Raw genomic sequence first — 22,726 nt, 5'->3', positions numbered from 1 at the left:
ATCTACACTGATTTTTGTGCATCCATTAGTAAGATAGGTCCTAAGGTATCAGAGAAGCCTGAGAGGTGATTTTTCAAAGTCTGCAAATGCCCTCAATTTTTTCCATATATATTAATGGTAGTTGCGTCTTTGCTTTATCCCATTTGGGCTTATGAAGTTTCACAGGAACGCCCTACTTTCAGATAGCAGGCAAAACCTGTATGTCTTGATAAAAATGCACCTGAAGTTCTGCCGCTGAAAGTTAGGACTTACCTGTTGGCAATCTAGCCTTGCAGCCATTAAGTCAAGCTATCCAGAACTGTTTTAAAGGCACACAAGCCTCGCTGGGGGGTGAGTTTGTGGGACCCCACCTCGTGTGCAGACATTCAGCAGTTGGTAAGAACAGGCTAGAGACCACTGAAATACTCACACTCCCCATCTGGACTCTCTCTCCCACTCTATCCCTTTGAAACACTAAGGATGAGAAAATAAGGACTCATTTTTGTCAGCTCTCAAGTAATGCTATTATTCTATCGCAGTGAAACTCCCAACCACCCAACCTTCCTAGTTTTTCCTTTAGGAACGGAGAGGTTTGCCCTTCTGCCACCAAGCGCAAATGAGTACAGGTGAAAATGGGCTTCTGTTGATTGACAGGTTCATTAATAGAATGAGAACTGAGGAAAAGATCTTCTGCTCTCAGAAGGAAAGCCCTTCAGGTTTTACCCTCAGTCTGTGAAACTCACTTCATAGATGTGCTTGTGCTTTCTCCAAGACCTGTTAGAGTTCTCCCAGAAGAGGTTAGAACTACTGTAGTAAAAGCAACTCCCCCAAAATGCATCAGTCCCTTTTGCCAATTACGTGACTTCTATACTTTTCCAGTGAAATTCTATTTCTAAAGGTGGTTTGTTCAATGTAAGTCCCCAGGCATTGCAAAAATGGCATTTTCAACGGCTAAGTTCGTCATCACGGACTGCTGGTCAGCACAGCCTCCCCTGCCTGGCCGGGCTCTGTGCGGTCACTCCAACAAGCAGCAGAGACCACGAGAAAGCGCGCGGCCCACAGTGTTTTCAGAAAGGCCTTTTCTCAGGAATGTTTAAAATTACCAACTAATGTGTCTGCAAAGCAATCCTAGATCCGAAGTGAATCTTCAGCACATTAAATCAATGTTAGGCAAATACTAGAATGTGAATTAATAGGCTACAACAGACAAACGTTCTTGTATATATGTAACAAAATTAAGGTGAAATCTGGCCTACGCAGGATGAAGACAACCAGCGTCGCTCAACTACTTCCATTTGCATGTTGAAACCACACCATAAGTAGATAACCAGTTCATTCCCAACAACATACCCAGTTGATAGTATAGATAAAATCCTAGCACAACTAAACACTTCTGTGGGACAAAAGGACTTAAGTGGCAGCAACTAATTCCTTTTTGATATACTGATGAAATTTAGGAGCCCAGTAAATACAGTCTCATTTTAATAAATGCTTATTTGTAATCCAATATAAGGGGAAACAAGATTCTACAAAAGCAACTCTAAGTAGGCTTTTTAAAGTACTTTAAGAAAATCTGCACTTCAAATATGTAACCGTGTTGGGGTGGATAACGGAGTCAATTCTACTGTGCACAGCCACTCCAACTTGATGAAGCTGTAACTCTAGTCTTAGCCCTACAATGGGAATGTCACAGAATAAAGATATAAGCACTCAGGAAGACAGAAGAGTGACAGTGTGGGAAATTAAAATAATAATGCATACATGTAAGTCAGTGTTAATTTTATTAGAGAACTTGGTAAATTATAAAGTGCTTTATTCTCCTTGAGAAAACTACAAACAGTTTTTAGAAATATATACAGGATCAAGTCCAATTTGTATGTTAGGGTACAAGCTTAAAACTTTTGGAGGACACTGCTCTAACAATACATTTGTGATAGCGTCACTGAATACTAACAGGTCAGTACCATCCCCCAAGTCCTCCTGCCCCAGATGGTCTTGGTCAGTCAGGTGATTTGGAGCAGTCAATGAGAGCTTGAGGCATCACTGCTCTATTTGGATATGGCAAAAACCTCGTTCCTAGAGTAGAACTTCCAATCTGCAGCAGTACCCCTCACAGTTCACCGAGATGGCCACTTTAAACTGTATCACTGTGTGCTTTAAGATGGTCTGTGTTGAATAGAAGGAACTTGGATGTAGACATTACAGTTTTGATTCAAAGCAATTAATCTCTAGTTTCTCTATTTTAAGGACTAATCATATTCCAATTATGATACTTCTTAATACAAAACTGTTTTCCTAGATCCAAAATAAACTTCACATCATTGCCGTAGAAGCATGAAAATTTTCAATCTCATCAGCATTTTACTTGTGGAGTATGAAAAACAAATCTGAGAATGGAAAAAGATGGAAGCATGTCTGAATCAGAATGAAAATGTACTAGCCTATTTCACATACTTTTGAAGTACTGACATTATTGGTTGCTGTGGCTCGTGGTAAATCCACAGAGGGGAAACCTTTCAGTTGCAAATCACAGTAACCTCTCTCGAGCAAGGCTTTCATCAGAGCTAGTAGAGATGCCTTCTTTCTTGTCTGCCCTTCACTGAGAAGCAATGAAATGATCAAAACTCAGGAAGCAAAACATCATTTATCACTGATATTCATCCCTCCCAAAGCACAAGTTTCCAAAAAGATCCCATACACCAGAAAGTCTCTTGTGTTTTCTGTAACTCCCCGAGCTGAACACCTTTCTGTTTTCTGGGGGAGTTGGTAACACTGAGAAGTCAGCTTCTACAGTATGGCCACCTCAGGTCTGGAGATTGTCAGAAATAATTCCAGAATCAAGAGCTGTTCTTTGCTAGCTTGGTCACTTTTATTGTTGAACAGATGCACTTAAGTTCCTCTATTTAAAGTCTTCAACACACTCAGTGATGGCACCACAGAATTTTGTTTGGCTTTGACAGCTAATGGAGCTCATCACTCTAAGGTTTTCTCTCATCCCCAGAAAACAGTTAATTGGTAACAGTCATGATTCTCAAAGACTTGCGATGGCTACTACAGTTTTTTTTTTTTTCTAAAAATCTGACAAAAGCTCTATGAAGTATGAATTCAGGGATCCTATATCTGTTTACTGAACTTTTTAAATTTAAATTTTTGTTAACATACAGTGCAATATTGGTTTCTGGGTTTAATGAACTTCTTGAGAGAGATCTCAAAGCATTTTAAACTGTTGGGCAGGGTAAGGTATCAGAAATCAACCCTGGTTTTCAAGCTACTTTATTACTTCCCTAATGAAAAGCAGCAGGGCACAGACAATCCAAGGACAACTCCCTCTCAGGCCCATCTTTCAACTCCCTTCAGCCCCCCTTGGCCCATACGACAGGGTGTGGCCCTGCATTCTGCCTGCATGAGAAAGAAATCACAAATGGACAGTGGTTTGAGAGAGAAAAACGAGCTGTTTAAGAGTAAAGATGAGTTGCAAGGGAATTTGACTGCCTATTGCAGACCTTATAGAATTAATCAGCTAGAAGGCTTGAAGTAGTTTAAAAAAAAAAAAGTTAGGATACCATTATATTTATTATACTCTACTATTTGTTAGTAATTGACTTAAAAAAGTAAATTAAAACTGGTTCCTAGATGACAACTGAGAGTCGTGAGATGTGGTAATGAGTTAATTTAGAAAAGTTTGAGAGATCTTGTGTGCGAGTGGAAAATTAAAGATTTGCCTTTTTGTCCGGCTCCAGTGAAATGGTTAGAATTTCACAGGTGAACTGAATGTGTGCATACAGTCCAAGGACTAAGTATGGATCAACACCTAGAAAATTACCTTCAATATATTAAAAATGAAAGATTGTTTTAACACTTAACCACAGATCAAAAAAGGTAATAACCTCTAAATAATATTCCTGTAGGCCAGGCTGGCTGCTCCAATCCATGCAAACTGTAACTGGTCATCTCATTTCAGTTAGGTCAGTCAGAATGCCTCTTTAGGAGTTCAAATTCCATTAAAGGTTTTAATAAATGACAAAACTTACCTTAAAAACTAAAGCATGACCAGAAAATATGCTCAAACACTGATAATTCAATGAAATGATCAGTCGTGACAAATAGATATATACGCTACAGTTACTTACATGCTGCCAAAGACAGAGCCTGCAGATCTGTAAGACCCTGATGTTGTAATTGTCCCCATCCAACCTCCCTACATCAGATCCATACAAGCAATCCTTAAGGAGACACCAAGTAAAAGTCTTGATATTTTTCCACCAAGTTCACAATGTATTAAGGAACCAGCTTGGCAGATTATTAGTGACTAGTAAAAATCTCCCCAACTTTGAGAATTCCCACGTACCCTTCAGCAACATCTATAATTTAAGAAAATAGCTACAAAAATCTTAATTAAAAAGTGAGAAAAGACAACACAGCCCTCACCATTATTGTCTTTACACTTTAATCCTCTCCATTAATTCACAACTTTTGAGCTACCAAGTGGTATTAGCACTTGCGATTAATCTAGTTGTTGGACTAGATTTTTCCACAGTGTTCCATTTTCTCCCTAGCATTGACAAATTTTACTTGGTTTGGTCTTTGTTCCCAAATACTAGAATCAGGCAGTCTTTAAACAGTGACATTGCAAGTTTCTTACAGTTTCTGCTTTATTACATCCTGTTATCCACAGCAGAAGTTGAGAGATGGACTTACATAGTAACAGAGAGTTCTCCCGCAGTGAGGGTGCTGTGACCCACTACATCACACCAGAAAACAACTCAACTACAATTTCCATACAATGTAAGATACTCAAGTGTTTGTGGACAACTCCGAGGTGCCGAATAAAGGAAACATGCTGACTTAACATGGATGAAAAGGACAGAGCTGGTATTTCAGCTATGAAGGGCAAGTCAAACAGACCTGTTCTAGCCATTTAAAAGTTACTCAAAAAAAAACAATACAACGGAGTAGAAAGGAAAACATTACTGTCAGCACCCTGAACAATGTTCTTGCATTCTACCGATACACAAACCTCTCATTTTTTTCAGGGGGCACAATCAAATTCAATGTGCACGGGCGAGAGATTGAAGTCCTTTCCATGTAATTTTTAAAACGATACACTGAAATTAACAAATTGTCTTCTGATTATTCTAAAGAAAAAAAAAGGCTAGAAGAGGGGGAGGGAATGTAGTATGAACCCAAGGCTGTTCTAAGAACTGTTACCTAAGATGTCAGCAACCAATGGAGTGTGAAGATTTAGTGACAAGTCTTATTCTTATTTTTGGACGGTAATACCTTCAAGATGGCCTTTTTATTGGCTTGCTTCATACCTCCTTTTTCATTTGCAATTCTAGGATTTGAAGTGCCTTTTCCCCAAACGTAAGTTCTTTCTCCCCATTTTCGTATTATAAAATTAATTCGCTTTTTAGGTACAACTCTCTACTACTTAGAAGAAACTTTTGTGTTGTAACTTAGAAGCTGTGAGTAAATGCTTTACCATTCTTTCCAAATAATTACTAAACTGAGAAAGGATTTAATCAGAGATTTTCCCCTAAAATAATAAAGGGAGAATGACCGCCCTAAAAATTATCTGAAAATGGGATACACTTTCCCTTTTATTCAGAAGTTACTACACATTGTCGGTATACCCTTTTAAAGTAAGTCTGATATGGAAAAAAAAAATGTTTTTAAACCTCACCTATTTCTTAAATGTTTGACATCTTTTTTCTTAATAGTCTTTCAAAGGAATCAAAACTCAAATCTAAATACTTCAGCCCTTTTTTTCAACCATAAATGAGTAAAATCATAGGACTTTGGACATACACAACCACAGCAGTTTTTGTTGTTGTTCATATACACCATTAAGTGACTTCAAGTGCAATGAAAAGCTATAGCACTTACTTCCGGATCAGTTCACATTCAATCTGCAAGCTTTTGTCTTTTTTCACAAGTAAATACAAACTGATCCCAAACACATTAAAGTACATCCGTGCATTAAATCCCTGCGCATTTCGCATAAAGAGAAGTAGAAAAAAAGTCAAACATGTTCTAGTGCTCAATGTAAACATTTTGAACTATTAATTATTTATTAATTTTCCTTAAAGTACTTAGGAGTGTGTGTCACATATTCAAAGTTAACCTTAGGAATAGCACCATGACCAAAAAAACCCATAAACATGATTCTCACTACAATCCCTTAGTTTTACTCCAGAACTTGAGAAGCTACCATTGTCAACCACACCTTCCACGCCATGAGGCCAAATTCTTGTTTTTTTTTTCCCCAGGTGAAACCAAAATACTGCTTTCTATACACAAAGGCCTAACAATTTTGGACAAAAAGAAAAATTAGTAATTGGTTGACCAGCCAATCTCTGACCAGTTAATTCAGTCCAAAAGATAACAGTTCTACTGATGAAGCCTAAATGATCAAAGTCTCACTTTACCAAAAGAATTTATGTATTTATGAACATATTCTATATTTGTATTTATGGATTTTTTTGGTACCTTTTTGCAGATGATGGTAAACATGGAGTTATAACCCTGAGAATAGATATAAAACAGAGAAGCTTTAGAAGAGTTTAAATAAATTAATGGGTAGGACATCTATCACCACTGCTTAAAACTCAGGAAGTAAAGAACATTCCATTAATGTTTTCAGGTCAATAGTCAAGGACAATTCTCCCGAATCGCTTTCTCTACCAGATACTAAACACAAACTTTGATAAAAAGAGCATCATAGTTCTAAAGTGGTGAAAGCTCTCTAAACAACCTAAGGAGGGGCAGGTCTATCCCACCTATCTCGGTTGGTAATGTCCAAAAATATCCTTCCCCTTACATCAGAGTACAAAGTACCTCCTACCATGTCGAATGGGACAGATAACTGAAAAGTAACAACACTTAAGAACATTCCCTAACACTGACACCAGAGTCTGATGTTTTTCCACACCTGCCACCTTCAGGATACACAGGAGCAAAGGGTTAATTTTGTCTGGAACCAAACACAGGGCCAATAAATAACAAAGGTGGGAGTACTGTAACATACTCCTTCGCTACAAAATATGTAAACCATTTGAATCAAGTCCATCTTCAGGCACAAACAAGCTAGGAATGGCCACCTACACTGTATGGAGTAGCACAACCTATCAAGCAAAAATATTTGGCTTGAAAATAAGTGTACTTATTTGATGTATTCGATGATGTGATAGAAGTTTCACTTTAAATGGATTCCAAAATTATTTTCCCACAACACAAGACAGTTTCTTAGATTTAAACTAGAAGTCACTAGTAAAGATACACTTAGTTGCCCCTGCAAAGAATGCCTGGGATTGCACATGGCAGCAGTAAGCTAAAACAAAGAGGTGGAGAATGACGTTTAACTATTTTCCTATATAGATGAGATCTGCGATTGCACTCTTAACAAAACTCAACTCTACAATCTCAATGGAAATGGGGGGAAACTACATATAATTTAAATACTCTCTTGGCCCTGTACACTCTATTAAAGAACACACTTTTCCTAAATCTAAGGCACACAAACTCCTCTATTTCACAGAGTAAGACTATGGAAGACCAAGATTTTGGTTAAATCCCTTACATAGAAACCAGGAGATCTTGGAAAGACAAATTATACAGCATTCTGTTAGTGCACAATTTAAAAGAAAATGCTAGGACTACGGTCGGGGCCTTAGAGGTTTAAAATATACAATCAAAACATTTTAAAAAATAATTTACCAGCACTTTATAAATTCAAGTTTATAAAATAAAAGTGATGATATTTTCCTTAAAAATAAAAAGAGAAAAAAGACCCAACAGCATTTGGAAAGAAACCATTTCAATGAAAATGACCAAATCTGGTATAATGCATTTTGCTCAAGTAGCCAGGGAAAGGGGGGGAAAAGAAAAAAAGTGGTAGGTACCTCGCCTACTAATCATGGTCACACTTCCCATGATTGTAATGTCAGTATGCACACAATATTTATGAGGAAACTGTAAACATAGGTCACGTGAAATTGTTCGACTACAACAAGACAGGGGTTAGAAACTACCACCTCCTGACACGCTCAGAAAGTAACTGCGTGACACTTGCTACCATGAGAGTAATGCTTATTGGTTTTGATAACCAGGATGTCTAGTGTTGAACAGATTTCAAATTCTTGCTATCTGTAGTTAAATACTGTCAAAGTAGATCTGCCCCCAAAATGAAGCATATTTTGGCACCTGTGCTGAGCGCTGCTACAAAGGCAAGCAAGTGCAAATAAAAATAACAGTCATGATTTAGTCACATTCATAACTTTTCATAGAAAAATATAAATATATTCCCTGAATTGTAGGACAAAAATAATTTCAACAGCCAACTTTCACCATAAATTCCAGTCCATTTCCTCTTTCAATGAACTGGCTTTCTCTCAAGGTCATAAGGTGCAATCATCAAAATCTAACACATTTTCTAAGCTTCTGTCATCATCCCCATCATGGTATCTCACGGTCCTTCTGCCCTGATTTCTCGTTTTTATTTTCGAACGTCGAAGACCTCTTTTCGATTTTGCATAGTCCAAGTCCTCCCAGTCGTTATCGTCCACACTTAGCCTAGGCCGTTTGCTCTGTCTCTGCCGCCTCGCGCCTCTAGATGCGGCGGCTGCACAAGCTTTACCTTTTCTCACCGCTTTTGCTTTTCCTCTCGTTTTCCTCTTTTTGGTTTTCGCGTCATCGGCACAGTCCACATCTGATTCAGTCACAGACGCCAACTCGGAGTCGGATTTGGGGCCGGGGTCGGCCCCCAGCTTGGAAGCGCCTCCGCTTTCAGCCGCCTGCCCGCGCTGGGGCTCAGGATGCGGCCTCTTCCTCTTCACCTCCGCCTCGGCCGCTCCCTGCGCCTCCTGCAGCACTTTGGTCTTGCTGAACGGGGCCTTCCCGTAGGTCCTGAGCCTCCTGCCGTTCCACCTGCGCAGCCCGTAATTCAGGTCCTCCTCAAAGGCGTTCTCTGCAGTAGCTTTCTGCACCAAAGCTGATTCCGAAGAACATTTTCGACCCATCTCACCCCCTGGAATATGGCTTTTTGACTCTTCCTCTGAAGACCCAACCGAGGAATTCTTTGTGTTAGAAGGTGCAACATTTGTTCTGTGACTCCTGGTGTGCCTGCTCTTAGGTGCGGGCCTGGGCATCCCTTCAGAGTCTGAGTCTCCGTTTAAAGATGGATGAATACTTCTCGCACTGCCTTCCGAGCTGGCTGCGGGCTGCCTCCCGGGGCAAGCACACTGCTCATTTGGCACTTCACAGTTGACGTCTCCCTCAGAATCACTCGCCGTTGTCTTAGCTGGGGCACACGCAGAACGGAGGGGCTTTTGCCTTCCACTTTTGCTTCTGGTGCATGCGCTGTCTAAACTGACATCTTCCACGTCACTCGTGAGCTTCAGCTTACCGGCAGCGGTGGTTGCACGTCTTCGAGGAGTCCTGAGGAGACCCGTTTTGGCTTTTGAGGACTTCTTAACCACCTTTGAATTGCTGTCTGAGTCACTGGAACAGACCCTTTTCCTGGAAACTTTCCTGCTTTGTCCATGGTCTTGTGATGTAGAATCTAAAAATTAAAAATTAAGAGTATTCCTTTAATCTTTAAGAGTAGTATGTGTAATGAAATTAAATGCCCAACATTTTCAACAATCGAAGTCCGGAATTCTTACTACCTTGGAAGGAGGATGGCAGTGAATGTTCGGGCTCTTAATGCATAAGAGCAGTGACCTTTCGTGCGGCCTCAGCACCAATCACAAGCACAGCACATCCCCAGCACTTACACCCCGTGCCTTGCTTGCTATTTACATGCACAACACACTTGACACATTTTATTTACATGAATACAGACTAACCTCTCTTTACCAATGCACTAGGGTATGCAAACTAATCACTGACCCTCAGCCTCCCTGAAACTTTTTTTCACTTCACAAGTTCCAATCACACCAACACCTTTAATCTTAGCTTTAGCTGCCTCCTGCTCTTCAATATCTGTCATCAGCCCCCAAGGACCAAGAATAAATACAGCCTTAAATCAGCAAGTGATTTCACCCCTCTGTGCCCCAGAGTTATCATGAGTAAAGTGGACAATAATAGTAATATCTAGCTCATAAAAGTTACGAAGACTTAACTAGTTAATACACGTAAAGCATGGGGACCAATTTCCCTGACCCACAGAACAGCTCAGTGGCCGCTGCTGTTATTCTTACTTATATATACCTTTTCCTGCCCTTTTCTTTCCCCTTCTGAAACTGGCTAACACCACAGCTTATAAATGTGCTCGCCTCCGCTTTTCTGAAACCCACAGCCAATACAAGAAGTGAAATCTTACTAAAAATAGCTGTTAAGGTCAAGATTGCCTGTCATGTGAATAAAACTAAACATATTTGACAACCAGTTATGCATGCACACAGAACATGAGGGATGCACAGAAACGACTGAGAATGCAGGGGGTGGACAGAAAACCACTGGTGAAGAGAAGTTTCATGGGGAAAAACAAACAACGTATGCTGTAAGGGGAGAACAGTGAGAACAGGCCAGTGAGTCAAGGTTATAGGTTTTGAATTACCTTTCCTAAAATGGTTTGGTTTTTCTTTTGCAGTGTCATCATCTGAATCCAAATCAGTCTCAGATACGTGATCTGAGAAACACTGGGACCCAGTAGTTGGTTCACACTTCGAACCCCCTTTAATCAGGTTTGTTTCCATTCTGTGATAGCTGCCATCTTCTCGATCTTGCTCTTCAGATTCGGAATCCTCCGAATCACTGAAGATCTTTGCTTTTTTAAGGAAAGTAAGATTCTTGCGACCTGTGTTGTATTTCCTACTGGCATACTTTCTTGGTTCAGAATCTGCTTCCTCCTCTTCCTCTGAGACGCGCTCTGCCTTAAGTTTCTGCCCAGACGTGGATGGACCAGCAGTTCTGTTATGTACATTGTCTGAATCATGACTTTTGGAGTCTTCATCAGAAGACTCTATTTTCAGAAATTTTGTTTTAGAAGTTGCTGGAGCATGCGACTTATAACCATTGGCGTGCCAATTTTTGCGGGCTACTCGCAAATCACTTTCTGACTCTGAATCCCCGTTTTCAGACTCATTCACAGTATTCTGGGCAGCATGAGAACTGGACAGTGGTGATGGCTGATTTCGATCTTTTAGCTCCTCTTCTTCAATTTCGGACTTTAAGCTCTGATCATCTTCAGAATTATGTAGTAACTTTTTTCTAGCCACAGCAGAAGCATTACGGTGAGGCAGCTTACGGCCAGAACAGACGCTTTCAGAGCTAGAGTTCTCCTCTACGTCACTCATGAGCTTTATCTTATTGGCAGCCACGGCAGCACACTTCCGTAGCACTTTCCGGTTATTTCCAGTCCTGGCTTTTAGACTTTCACCGGTCTCCACTGAATTGTTATCAGAGTCACTTAAATAGACTCTCTTTCGAGTGGCTTTTCTGCCACATCCATTCTCTAAAGAAACTGGACCTAGAAATAAAGTAGCAATAAGATTAGAAAAGTCTTCCTTAATCAACATTTTTTAATGAATTTATTATTTTAGAACTGACGTTCCCTACCTTTTCTTTGTGAACATTTTTATAAATATTTTATTTTTTTAATTTTTAAAATTTAAATTCAATTAATTAACATATATTATTAGTTCAGAAGTGGAGGTCAACTATTCATCAGTCTTATATAACACCCAGTGTCCATTACATCATGTGCTGTCCTTAATGTCTATCACCCAGTTACCCCATACCTTTTAATGCCAAAACAGATTTCCCTTCTAAATCTAAAAAGCCCTAAGGATGGGGGCGCCTAGGTGTCTCAGGTTAAGTGTCTGATTCTTGACTTCAGGCCAGATCATGATCTCAGGGTTGTGAGATCGAGCCCTGCCTTGTGCTGGGTGTGGAGCCTGCTTAAGATTCTCTCCCTCTCCCCACCCCTGCTCTTGCATTCTCTTTAAAAAAAAAAGGGAGGGGGGCAGCCCTAAGGATGAAAACAGAAGAGAGAGTCCAGAATAAACCCACGCCTACATGGTGAATTAATTTACAACAGAAGAGGCAATACACAATGGAGAAAGGACAGTCTCTTCAACAGTGTTGGGAACACTGGACAGCCAACATGCAAAAGAACGAAACGAGATGACTATCTTACACATACACAAAAATGGACTAAAGACTTGAATGTAAGACCTGAAACCATAAACCTCCTAGAAGAAAACACAGGCGGTGAGCTCCTTAACATCGATCTTGCCAATGATTTTTTTGGATCTGACACCAAAAGTAAAGGCAATAAAAACCAAAAATAAACAAGTGGGACTACATCAAACTAAAAGCCTCTGCACAGCAAAAGGAATCATCAATGAAATAAAAAGGCAACCTACTGATATGCACAAATCATGTATGTGATAAGGGGTTAATTGTTAAAAATATTTAAAGAACTCATACAGTTCATTAGCAAAAAAAAAAAATCTGATTAAAAAATGTAGACGATCTGAGTAGACATTTTTCAAAATATGGCATACAAATAATGGCCAACAGAATGCGAAAAGATGTTCAACATCACCAATAAGGGAAATGCAAATCAAAACCACAGTGAGATGTCATCTCACACCTGTTAGAATGGCTATCATCAAAAAGACAAAAAACAGGGCTGGCGAGATGTAGGGAAAAAGGAACCCTCACGCACTACTGGTGGGAATGCAAACTGGTGCAGCCACTGTGAATAACAGTATGGAGGTTCCTCAGAAAGTTAAAACTTGAACTACCCTATGATCCAGCAATTGCACTACTAGGTATTTATCCAAAGAAAACTAAGCACTAATTTAAAAAGATATCTGCACCCCAATTTCATTGCAGCATTACTTACAAAAGCCAGGATACAGAAACAAACAAGGCACCCATCGACGGATGAATGGAAAAGATGATGTGGTGTATCTATACAATGGAATATTATTCAGTCATAAAAAAGAATGGAGGGGCGGCTGGGTGGCTCAGTTGTTAAGTGTCTGCCTTCAGCTCAGGTCATGATCCCAGAGTCCTGGGATTGAGCCCCGCGTCGGGCTCCCTGCTCAGCGGGAAGCCTGCTTCTCCCTCTCCCACTCCCCCTGCTTGTGTTCCCTGTCAAATAAATAAATAAAATCTTAAAAAAAAAAGAAAAAGAATGGAATCTTGTCATCTGTGACAACATGGATGGACATTGAAGGTGTTACGCTAAGCGAAATAAGTCAACAGAGAGAGACAAATACTGTGTGATTTCACTTGTATGTGGAACCTAACAGACAAAATAACCAAAACAAACCAAAAAACTAAGCTCACTGATCAGAACAGATTTGTGGGGGAGGGGAGGTGAAGGAGATCAAAAGGTACAAACTTCCAGTTATAAGTCATAGGGATGTAATGTACAGCATGATGACTATATAGTTAATACTCTTGCATATCTGAAAGCTGCTAAGAGTAAATCTTAGAAGTCCTCATCACAAGAAATAAAAAATTTATGTACAGTAACTGACGGTAACTGCACTTTTTGTGATCATTTTGCAGTGTATACAAATATCAAATCATTATGTTGTACACCTGAAATAGAATATTGTATGTCAATTATATCTCAATTTTTAAAAAATCTAAAAAGGAGGGACACCTGGGTGTGGCTCAGTCGGTATAAGCATGTGCCTTCAGCTCAGGTCATGATCCCAGGGTCATGGGATCGAGTCCTGCATCGGGCTCCCTGCTCGGTGAGGAGCCTGCTTGTCCCCCCTGCTTGTGTTCTCTCTGACAAATAAATAAAATCTTAAAAAAAAAAAAATCTAAAAAGGACATTTAACCATATGTAGTAGATACATTAAAACAATAAACCATTCCATGCTTAGCTTATGGATTCCCTTGATATACATTCCTCCAAAGTACCAAACACTGAGTCTCTTACCAGTTTTTCTTTGAGCAGCTCTGGTTCTGGTCACCCTGAGATTACTGCTTCTGGCCAGCCCACTACGTAAGGAAGATTCACGAGGTCTTGAACTCTCTTTGCTTTCCTCTGAACTATTTGAAGCTGATGATGAAGAGGTACCTAAGGAATCTTCCATTTCACTTTCTAAGAAAAACAAAGCATCAACAGTTCTTCACACATATTCTATCTTTATACACACAAGCAGTTGTTTCGTAACAACAGATTAAAAGAAGATGCTCAAAATACTTAGAAGAGCTTATATTTTTAAAAACTGTTTCAAAGACCAGCTCATAAAATTTTGGCATTCAAAAGTAGGTAATCAGCATTACAAATCAAGTTTGTTCTCTTATTTCTGAAAGGAGCATATTAATCCTGAGTTGGATTCAGAAAATACAGTTTACATATTTCATAAACTTCCATTTAAAAATGTAATCAGCCCCCACTTCTATCCCATGAGACCGGTATTTCCTGTAGGAAAGACAACCCCTGTTCATCTCACGTCAGTGGACACACTTTCAGGCCTCTTGCTAATAACCCCTGTAACAGCACAGTGGTACCACACATGCTTTCAGCTCAAGAGGTCATTTTCCCATATTCTACCAGAAAGGGGGAGGGAGGGATAGAAAAAATAACAGTACAGGTCACCTCTCCCTACTACTTCACTGAATGAGGGCATGCTCCAGGGCGAACATGGTACAGAGAAGCTTCCCGCTCTTTCGTCCACTCCACCCTTACATACATATCACAGAATGAGAGTTTCATCAAAGTGAGCGGGAGCATGTTGCTAAAAGATAAAATTTTGCTCCACAAAAACAACCCCAACTCTGCATTAAAGAAAGTGGCTGCGTTAGAAGGACACCAGTCACCAAGTCGTGTTTCTTCCTCTGAAACTGCTCTGCCATTTGCCACTCTGACTGCTCCTATTCTATTCCATTCCACTCCCCAGCACATTGACTCAGTTTCTAGATTCTTCCCCTTCCCTGCATATTACTGCCAAAGTGAGACTGATCTTCCTGAAGCAGAATTCATCGTGTGATTCCCTTACTCATCAAGGGACCCAATTAAGTAATCCAGACTCTTCTGTAAGGCTTGCCACTCTACTATGTGGCTGCATTCTACCTCTTTGGTCCTATTATTTTAAATTATAGTAATTTTTACACTATCATCACAAGTCACCAAAATCACTCAGAGCAACAGGGAAGTATACACCCACCACAGCCTCATTCCCACAATGCTAACAAAGGGTTACGATCAGCTGTGGTTATACTACCAAACAGCCAAGAACATGAAGAGCTTAGAATTTACTAGGCCATCCAGTTTTAAGCTCACATGATGATGATGCCTTTTTTTTTTTAAAGAAAAACAAAAGCATATTTTGCATACAAAGTGTGATATTTATATCCCATGATTTAAAATGTAGAAGATTCAAGTATGCATAGAATGTGGCTGCTCCATTTGCAAAGACCAGCACTTATCAAACATATAGTTAACTGCTGCGTATTTGTTACTTCTGACTCTATCATTGAATTGTAAATTCCTCAACTGGTAGGCCAGTCTCATTTATTCTTTCCTCTGAACCCACAGTAACTGGCAGGGCTACACATGTGAGTGCTGGATAGTCTCACCAGATAACGTAGAGCCATTGTGTAGAGTGACAGGCCTACTTCTCATTCTTTCTGACGATCCCGCTGAGTCTGAGGAGTCACCAGACGTCACCCCTGAAGAAACACTAGCACTTGTCTTCTGGCTCGCAGAGTAAGCGGCCCTACTGGAGGTAGACTGGGTAGGAGAACCTACCAATTCAGGAATGACTTTTGTCTGAGACTTTAACCGCTTCTGCTTGATATTTCTGGTCAAAGAGAGAAACAAAGGAAACAAAATCTAATTAAACCGAGAATGCCTGAGTAAAAGTGTACTATTACTTAACCTGAGGATAATTTTATGATCAAAACATTAAAATATTCATTGTTAACATCTTATTCTGACATGGATTACGACTAATTTTCTTACTCTAACCTGGACATAATTTTATTCCAAACTGGAGTAATGAACAAATGATCCAAGGAACAGAGTTACAGAGTGTCAGACTGAATACCATAAGCTCTTTGGATTAAATGCTAGTAAGAGGAGCCAACGTTTCTGTAATACCGGCATTCATTCATATTACAAAACTGAGTCTCAGTAAGACACAATTTTCTCTCTCGTCTATTTATATGTTCCTAAAGACTGTATAAAATTAAGAGGAGAAAGCAACAAAACCTAAACAGTAAGAACAGAGGCAAAAAAAGAGATCAGAACAAGGTAGTTTTTTCTACGACCAATCTGTTTACTTCTAAGTATCAACTAGTTCACCATGTTGGGTCCCTGAGCCATGGATTATGAAGAAAAAGTAGAAGTTTAGGACAAGACAGTCTTTGGTTTTAATTTACAGATCTGGGTAATATTCATGATGAATAATCCTATTTTCGTTTAAAACAACAAGATAAAGGAGCTTTTAAGAGAATCTAATCTGAGCTTAAAGACAACCACAAGGTTCTTTAAAGCAGCAGCTCTTTTGTCATCAAGAAATTTCAAGCTTCTTATGTCAAAATATTAACTTCCATTACTATCAACTGAAGGGCAGACCAATAAATACAAAAAGAAATAATTACATGCTCATATTCATCATAATCTTCATTTTAAACAGAAAACAAGTGGTAAATACCTCCGGAATAAGATTGGTCCCCTTTTATCCTATGTCTTTCTCAACTGTTAGACTCTTCATTGGTTCAAAGAGAGAGTTTTTTAAAATAATTAAACGAAAAAATTAAACTCACACGATAACAGAAAAACCCAAACTGAGGTTCATTTTATAAAATAAATGACCTATACTCTCCAAAAATGTCAATTAAGAAGACAAAGGTTGAAAATAAAATTCCTGATTAAGACTAAAGAAGGGCGCCTGGCTGGCTCAGTCAGTGGAGCCTGTGACTTGATCTCAGGGTTGTGAATTCAAACCCCTCACTGTGTGTGGAGATTACTTAAAAAAAAAAAAAAAAATGGAAAACAGGATTGTGTGATTAAATGAGTTAATATTTTTTTAAACAAGAGACTAAAGAAACAGTAACTATATGCAACGCAAGATCCTCCCTTTGGGTCTAGATTAGAAAAAAAATTTGCCCTAAGGACATTATTGGGTCAATGGTAGAAAAACAATAAGGTGTGGTTAGAATTTTTTTTTTTTTTTTTTTTTTTGCAAATCCACACTAAGTATTTAGGGGTAAAGGAGTAGGATGTCAGAAATACTCTTTTGAATGATTTAGAAGAAAAACATGTAACAAATAGATAAAGCAATGATAAAGCAAATGTAACATACTATGAAAAATTGGTGAGTCCAGGTAAGGAGTATAAAGGAGTTCTTTCAATTATTCTTCAGCTTTTCTGTAATTCTGAAATTATTTCAGAATTAAAAGTTGGGGGAAAAAAAAAAAGTGGGGAGGACTCACATAGTAAGTACTTCGTGATGTATGTCCCTGAATTACAGGCTGTAAAGCAGCTGAACAGGACAAAGTCATTTACCTAAGGAGCACAGGTTTACCTCCTATTTCAGGGCAGCTCTGTTACTCTAAACAAGGGGGCAGGGATGCGAGGAAGACTTTGGCAAATCCTCTCACCCAAAAAGCAAAGATAAAACTGGCAAAATCATCCAAAAAAGTCATTTCACAACTCTGGAAAGTAATCACAGGCATTTAACAAATTAAAAAGTGTTTATTCAAGAAAACCTTCTGAATCTAAGAAAAAACTTGACTGGAGTTTTTGGCATTTTAACTTTGGGCTCCTCCCAGTCATGTACACCCCAATTCTGTGGCACAGCCTTGAGGACCAGGATGAAGAGGCAAAGGGAGCTGGCCTGATTTGGGAGGTTCACCAAGCAGCGCATGCTCTGCCCAAGGGCACCAAACTCACTGTCAGCAATCCAGCCAGGCTAAACACATAGCTGCCTAAGCTGTGACACTGGTTAGAGCCAACAGAAGCGCAGCCAAAAATTCAAAGGAGATCTAGGGAATGAGACAGTCACAGGAGTCTCTGAAAAGCTCCAGTGTCTTCCTGGGGATGTGGAAGGTTCTACACATACTCAAGGTTCTATACGTACTCAAGGAGAGCCCTGTTATCTAGTTGTCCTTGGCAGACCTTGAGACTCATGCCTGGAAAAATATAAGCAGAAGGTGAAGTCTGCCCCACTCCACACAAAGACCTTCTTCAGAAAAGGGTGGAAGGCTTACTTAAAGTGTGTAAGCACAAATTTCTGACCACTGAGCTATGCTAAGTTAGGGAAGACATCCAGGAACACTGCCCCACCAATTTTTTTTTTTTTTTTAAGTTATTTTAAAAAGCAGATTTCGGTAGCTTAACACTGCAGGAAAGACAGACTACAGAACTGGTTTAGGCAACTCACTAAACAAAACCAGCAACAAGCACCATCACTGAGGGAGGGAGAAGGATCAGAATCCAGAGTTTCTACAATATGTTAACAAACAGCAATAAGAAAACCTGAAGAGATGGTATTTCCAGAATGGCAACATTATTTTATTAAGTATGTACTGTTTCCAACACAACAGTACAAGACATACCAAGAGTCAAGGAAGTTTGCCCACATACAGGTAAAAATGGAGGCAACAGAAACAGTCTCTGAAAGGACCCAGATGTTGAACTAAAGATATTTAAATCAACTATTATAAACACATTTGAAAAACCAAATGAAATAATGTTTACAGAATAAAAGGAAGATGACAGAGAATATCCATGAAAGACACAGAAATTACAAAAAAAAACAAAAAACAAAAAACCAAACAGAGATTCTGGAGTTGAAAAGCACAATCACTGAAACAGACATTCAGGAGACGGGCTCAGCAGCAGATGTGAGCTGGTACAGGAATCCCTGACCTTGGTAGGTGAGTATTATCCCATCTGAAGAACAGGAAGAGAAGGAAAACTGGAGAGAGCCTCCGAGGCCTGTGGGAGACCATCCATCACATCCACGTATGTACAGGAGGGGCCCGCAGATGAGAGGGAAGGGGCAGGAAGTAATCTGAGTAATGGCTAGAAACCACCCAGATTTGATGAAAAACATTCCTCTACAAAGCTGGAAAAATTCCTACACACATTATAGTCAGATGCAAAATGAAGACAGAATTTTCAAAGCAGCAAGAGAAAACCCATTCCTTCTGTGCTACGTCAGGAGCCCAACTAGCTGACTTCTCCTGGGCAACCACGGAGGTCAGCCGGCAGTGGAAGGCAACACTCAGGATGTGTGTGGGCGGGGGACAGGGAGCAAACACTGTCAACTAGGAAGTCTATATCCAGCAAAACTAGTCTCCAACAAAAACCAATCAGAATGAATTGCTAGCACATTATAAGAAACACTAAAGGACATCAGGCTGAAAAGAAAGGACACCAGAGGGTAACTCACTCCACACAAAAAATAAAAACTACTGGGAAAGGTAATCACGTATGTAAATACAATTAATAGTATAAATGACTTTATTCTTTTCCTAAGCAATGTTAAGGAAAACTAGATAAACCATAACATATAAAGACGTAATCTGACAACAATAGCACAAAAAAGGAAGGGAGAAAGCTAAGCCTAGAACAAACTTCTTATGAGAATCAATAGTATGAATCTGAAGGAGACAGTTCTGAATTGAGATGCAGTTTAATCCCCAAACTCGCAGGTAGACACCCATCATGGTTCAGCGCATGTTCAAAAGGAGGCTGGACACAGACTAAACACTGAATTACTCCATTTTCACATTGCAACACTTTAAAGTACCTGGAAATCTGATATTAATGCAAGCTACACGGTCAAAGACAGAACGTAATATTAAATTCCTGATAGAGAATAAGCCCTGCATTTTATATTTCTTTACAACCAATCCTCAGAAAAAAATAGGGTGCATAAGGTTTCTTTGATATTTCCCTTACACAGTCAAATGCTCAACGGTCAAACAAAGTAACCACTTTACTCTCTGCACTAAAACAAAGCTTCTTACGTAATAAATAATACTTTAATCCTAAGATTTTTTAAATCTGTCATTTTCATTAAATGCTTTAAAACTTACCTAATTACAAATTCTACAGTAGCTCTATATGCAGTGCTTTTAAGCCATAAAAAACTAATCTTTCTGAATATACTGTACTCCTGATCATTTTAGCATAATAAAATTAAGTATCACAACCTGAAATTTGTCTATTTGCATACAAAGCCTGCAATAACCAATTCACCTGATACTTTTGTTAGCCTGATTGACACGGTTACAATTCTGCCGTCTCTTGAACCTCTGGCTTCTTCGAAGTTTTTCACTGAATTTTTGACCAATTTTAAAATCAGAGGAGATTTTCTTCATTTTTTCTTCAAATAAGGCAGACAATCTCAAGGTCATACTGTAAATCTGCAAGGATATGAAAGCAAAACTAGAACTACAACATACCTTTTAAAATACTTTCACAAAAAAAATGTATAACACACAGACTACTTGCAATCTATTCTATCACTGTTACAGACAACAGCTGTTCCTTTATCCACTGCCCCCCTTCCTTCAGTGACACCTGCAAGAAACAGGCAGCATCAGACATACACCTCTCAGATGAAAAGAAAATCGTTTTAAATCAAGCAGTTCTCTGGAATCTGGGACTGATGTCTACACGTCAACAGTTTTCATTTGGCTTTTCACATTTTCACATTTACATGTACAAATCCAAAAAAATGTCCCCTTCTCTCAAAGTCAGATGAGAAGTTGGTGGGTTTTAGGATTGCTATTTATTAGGCAGCAAAAGAGCAGTGTCTCCTTGGGATGAGGAAACAAAGGCACTTTCACCCTGGTCTCCAACTTGCAATGTGACGGCCTCTGTTGCCACCCAGATCTAAACATGAATTACAGACCAAAGGCTATCTTATCTTCCTCCAGGAGAAGAAAATAGGCCCTAGAACTTTAATAGATGTGAAAGACTATGTTTAAACAGTTTTTACAATTAAATAGTATCAAATCTTTCAAAGAATTCAAGCAGTGTGATGTTAAGTGCTACTGTAATTAACTTTGGTATAGCTATGTATTTACAGGAAGTACTCTCGACTCATTCACAATCATTCTGGGAAAATAAGTTAAAAAGTCTAATGTTCAAAAGCTACGTATCAATCACTCTGATGCACTGGGCAGAAGGGTGGAGAGACTAACACTAAAGAATCTTTAAAAAAAAAAAAAAAGGGTTTGGGATACATGAATTTCCTATATGCTTTATAAATATATATGCACATATACATATTCACAATATATGTGAAATTCAAAATCCCACTTCATCTTTGAAATGATCTTTGACAACTATTTCCAGTATTTTGTATATATCTTAAACTTATTCTTCTCCCTCAAATCTGAATTCTAGTGTAAGTCACCAGTTTTAAAAGTGATTTGTTTTCTTAATCATATTAAGTTTGAAACCTCTGATTCTTCATATTATCTGTCTTCTCATTAGGTTTTATGTAAAATTTAGTGATACATTTGAATTGAACATAAACATTTAACAAAAAGGGGTGCTAAAATTATTAGCTCCTCAAAATGAAAAGAGGGCATGTATGAAAAAAACCCAGAGTTATCATCATATACAACGGTGAAAGACGGAAAATCATTCCCCCCGAGGTGAGGAGTAAGACAAGATTGCCTCCTTTCACCACTGCACTTTAAATTCTAGCCAGAATAATTAGACAAAAAGAGAAATAAAAATCAGATTGTAAAGCTAGAAGTGAAACTATCGTTCTTCACAGATGACGTGATCCATATTCATGACAGCATTACCAATACCCAAAAAGCAGAAGCAATTCAACTGTCCAGCAGGAAATGAACAGATAAACAAAATGTCATATACCCATACGATGGAGTGTTATTCAGGCATAAAAGGAATAAAGTTCTCATACACGTTACAACATGGATGAAACTTTCAAATGTTCTGCTGAGTGAAAGAAGCCCGACACAAAAGGACAAATGCTGTGTGATTCCACTTACATGAAACATCTAGAATAGGCAGATGCGTACCGACAAAGGAGAGGAGACATTATTACCAAGGGCTGAGAGAAGGAGAGAGTGCGGAGTTACTGCTCGGCGGTTAGGACTTCTGTGTGGGTTGACAAGAGAGTTTTGGAAAGCTAAGCAACACTGTGAATATAATGTCAATGAAATGTACCCTTAAAAGTGGTTAAAATAATAAAGTTTATGTTACACATGTTTAACCATAACTGTGAAATTCTGATAACATAATACACAAAAATCCAATAAATTGTACACTTTAAATGGCTGAGTTGTGTGATATATCCTCAAATATGTATTTTAAAATAAAAGGGGAAAGAGGCACGAATGAGATTTATTTTCTTTCTGGAAAGAAAGTGTCTTACTGATGATGAATACTGACAATAACACAAGCTTGGAAAAAAGACTTGATGTTAAAGTGATGTTTAAATTGATGTTAAATTTGCATACTGAATGCAAGGAAAGAGTTCTCAGATTAAAAATAACACAGGGAGTCTGGTAATAAATAATGAAGAGAAAGTGAAATTAAGGCAGAATGGTTAATTAGCAGTGACAGTCACTGATCACAAAGTGCCACAATATTAAGCAAGTGCTTTCCTTTAAGATCTTCTCAAATCATTGCTGTGTTTTCAATTACCCAACACACACTGGCTACAAGGGTTTTGTGATATTTGTGAAAAATCGCTGAGAGTATATGTACCCTTTTGTACATTTATTATGCTTCAACAAATTTTGAAAAGTTATCCAATTTTTTAATACTTCA

General features: G+C 38.8%; 1 protein-coding gene across 4 annotated transcripts in view; it reads right to left on the bottom strand.

Annotated features, from left to right (window-relative positions):
* BRWD1 (bromodomain and WD repeat domain containing 1) overlaps nt 1–22,726 on the bottom strand; it is a 118,038-nt gene that overhangs the window by 4,969 nt on the left and 90,343 nt on the right. For 3 of the 4 annotated variants that reach the window (XM_036072650.2, XM_036072651.2, XM_036072652.2), the window contains exons 37-41: nt 20,171–20,337; nt 15,535–15,758; nt 13,889–14,053; nt 10,538–11,449; nt 1,744–9,538 (exon numbers count right to left, since the gene is read on the bottom strand). In XM_036072650.2, the coding sequence (XP_035928543.1) occupies nt 8,376–9,538; nt 10,538–11,449; nt 13,889–14,053; nt 15,535–15,758; nt 20,171–20,337 (2,631 nt within the window). In that variant the 3' untranslated portion in view covers nt 1,744–8,375. Of the gene's footprint in view, nt 1–1,743; nt 9,539–10,537; nt 11,450–13,888; nt 14,054–15,534; nt 15,759–20,170; nt 20,338–22,726 lie in introns of those variants that run through there. The other variant, XM_036072653.2, reaches the window with a different exon arrangement.

Source organism: Halichoerus grypus, chromosome 1, assembly GCF_964656455.1.
Source record: "Halichoerus grypus chromosome 1, mHalGry1.hap1.1, whole genome shotgun sequence".
Taxonomy (NCBI): domain Eukaryota; kingdom Metazoa; phylum Chordata; class Mammalia; order Carnivora; family Phocidae; genus Halichoerus; species Halichoerus grypus.
The sequence above is the reverse complement of the archived record's forward strand: the minus strand, read 5'-3'. Positions and strand labels throughout refer to the sequence as shown.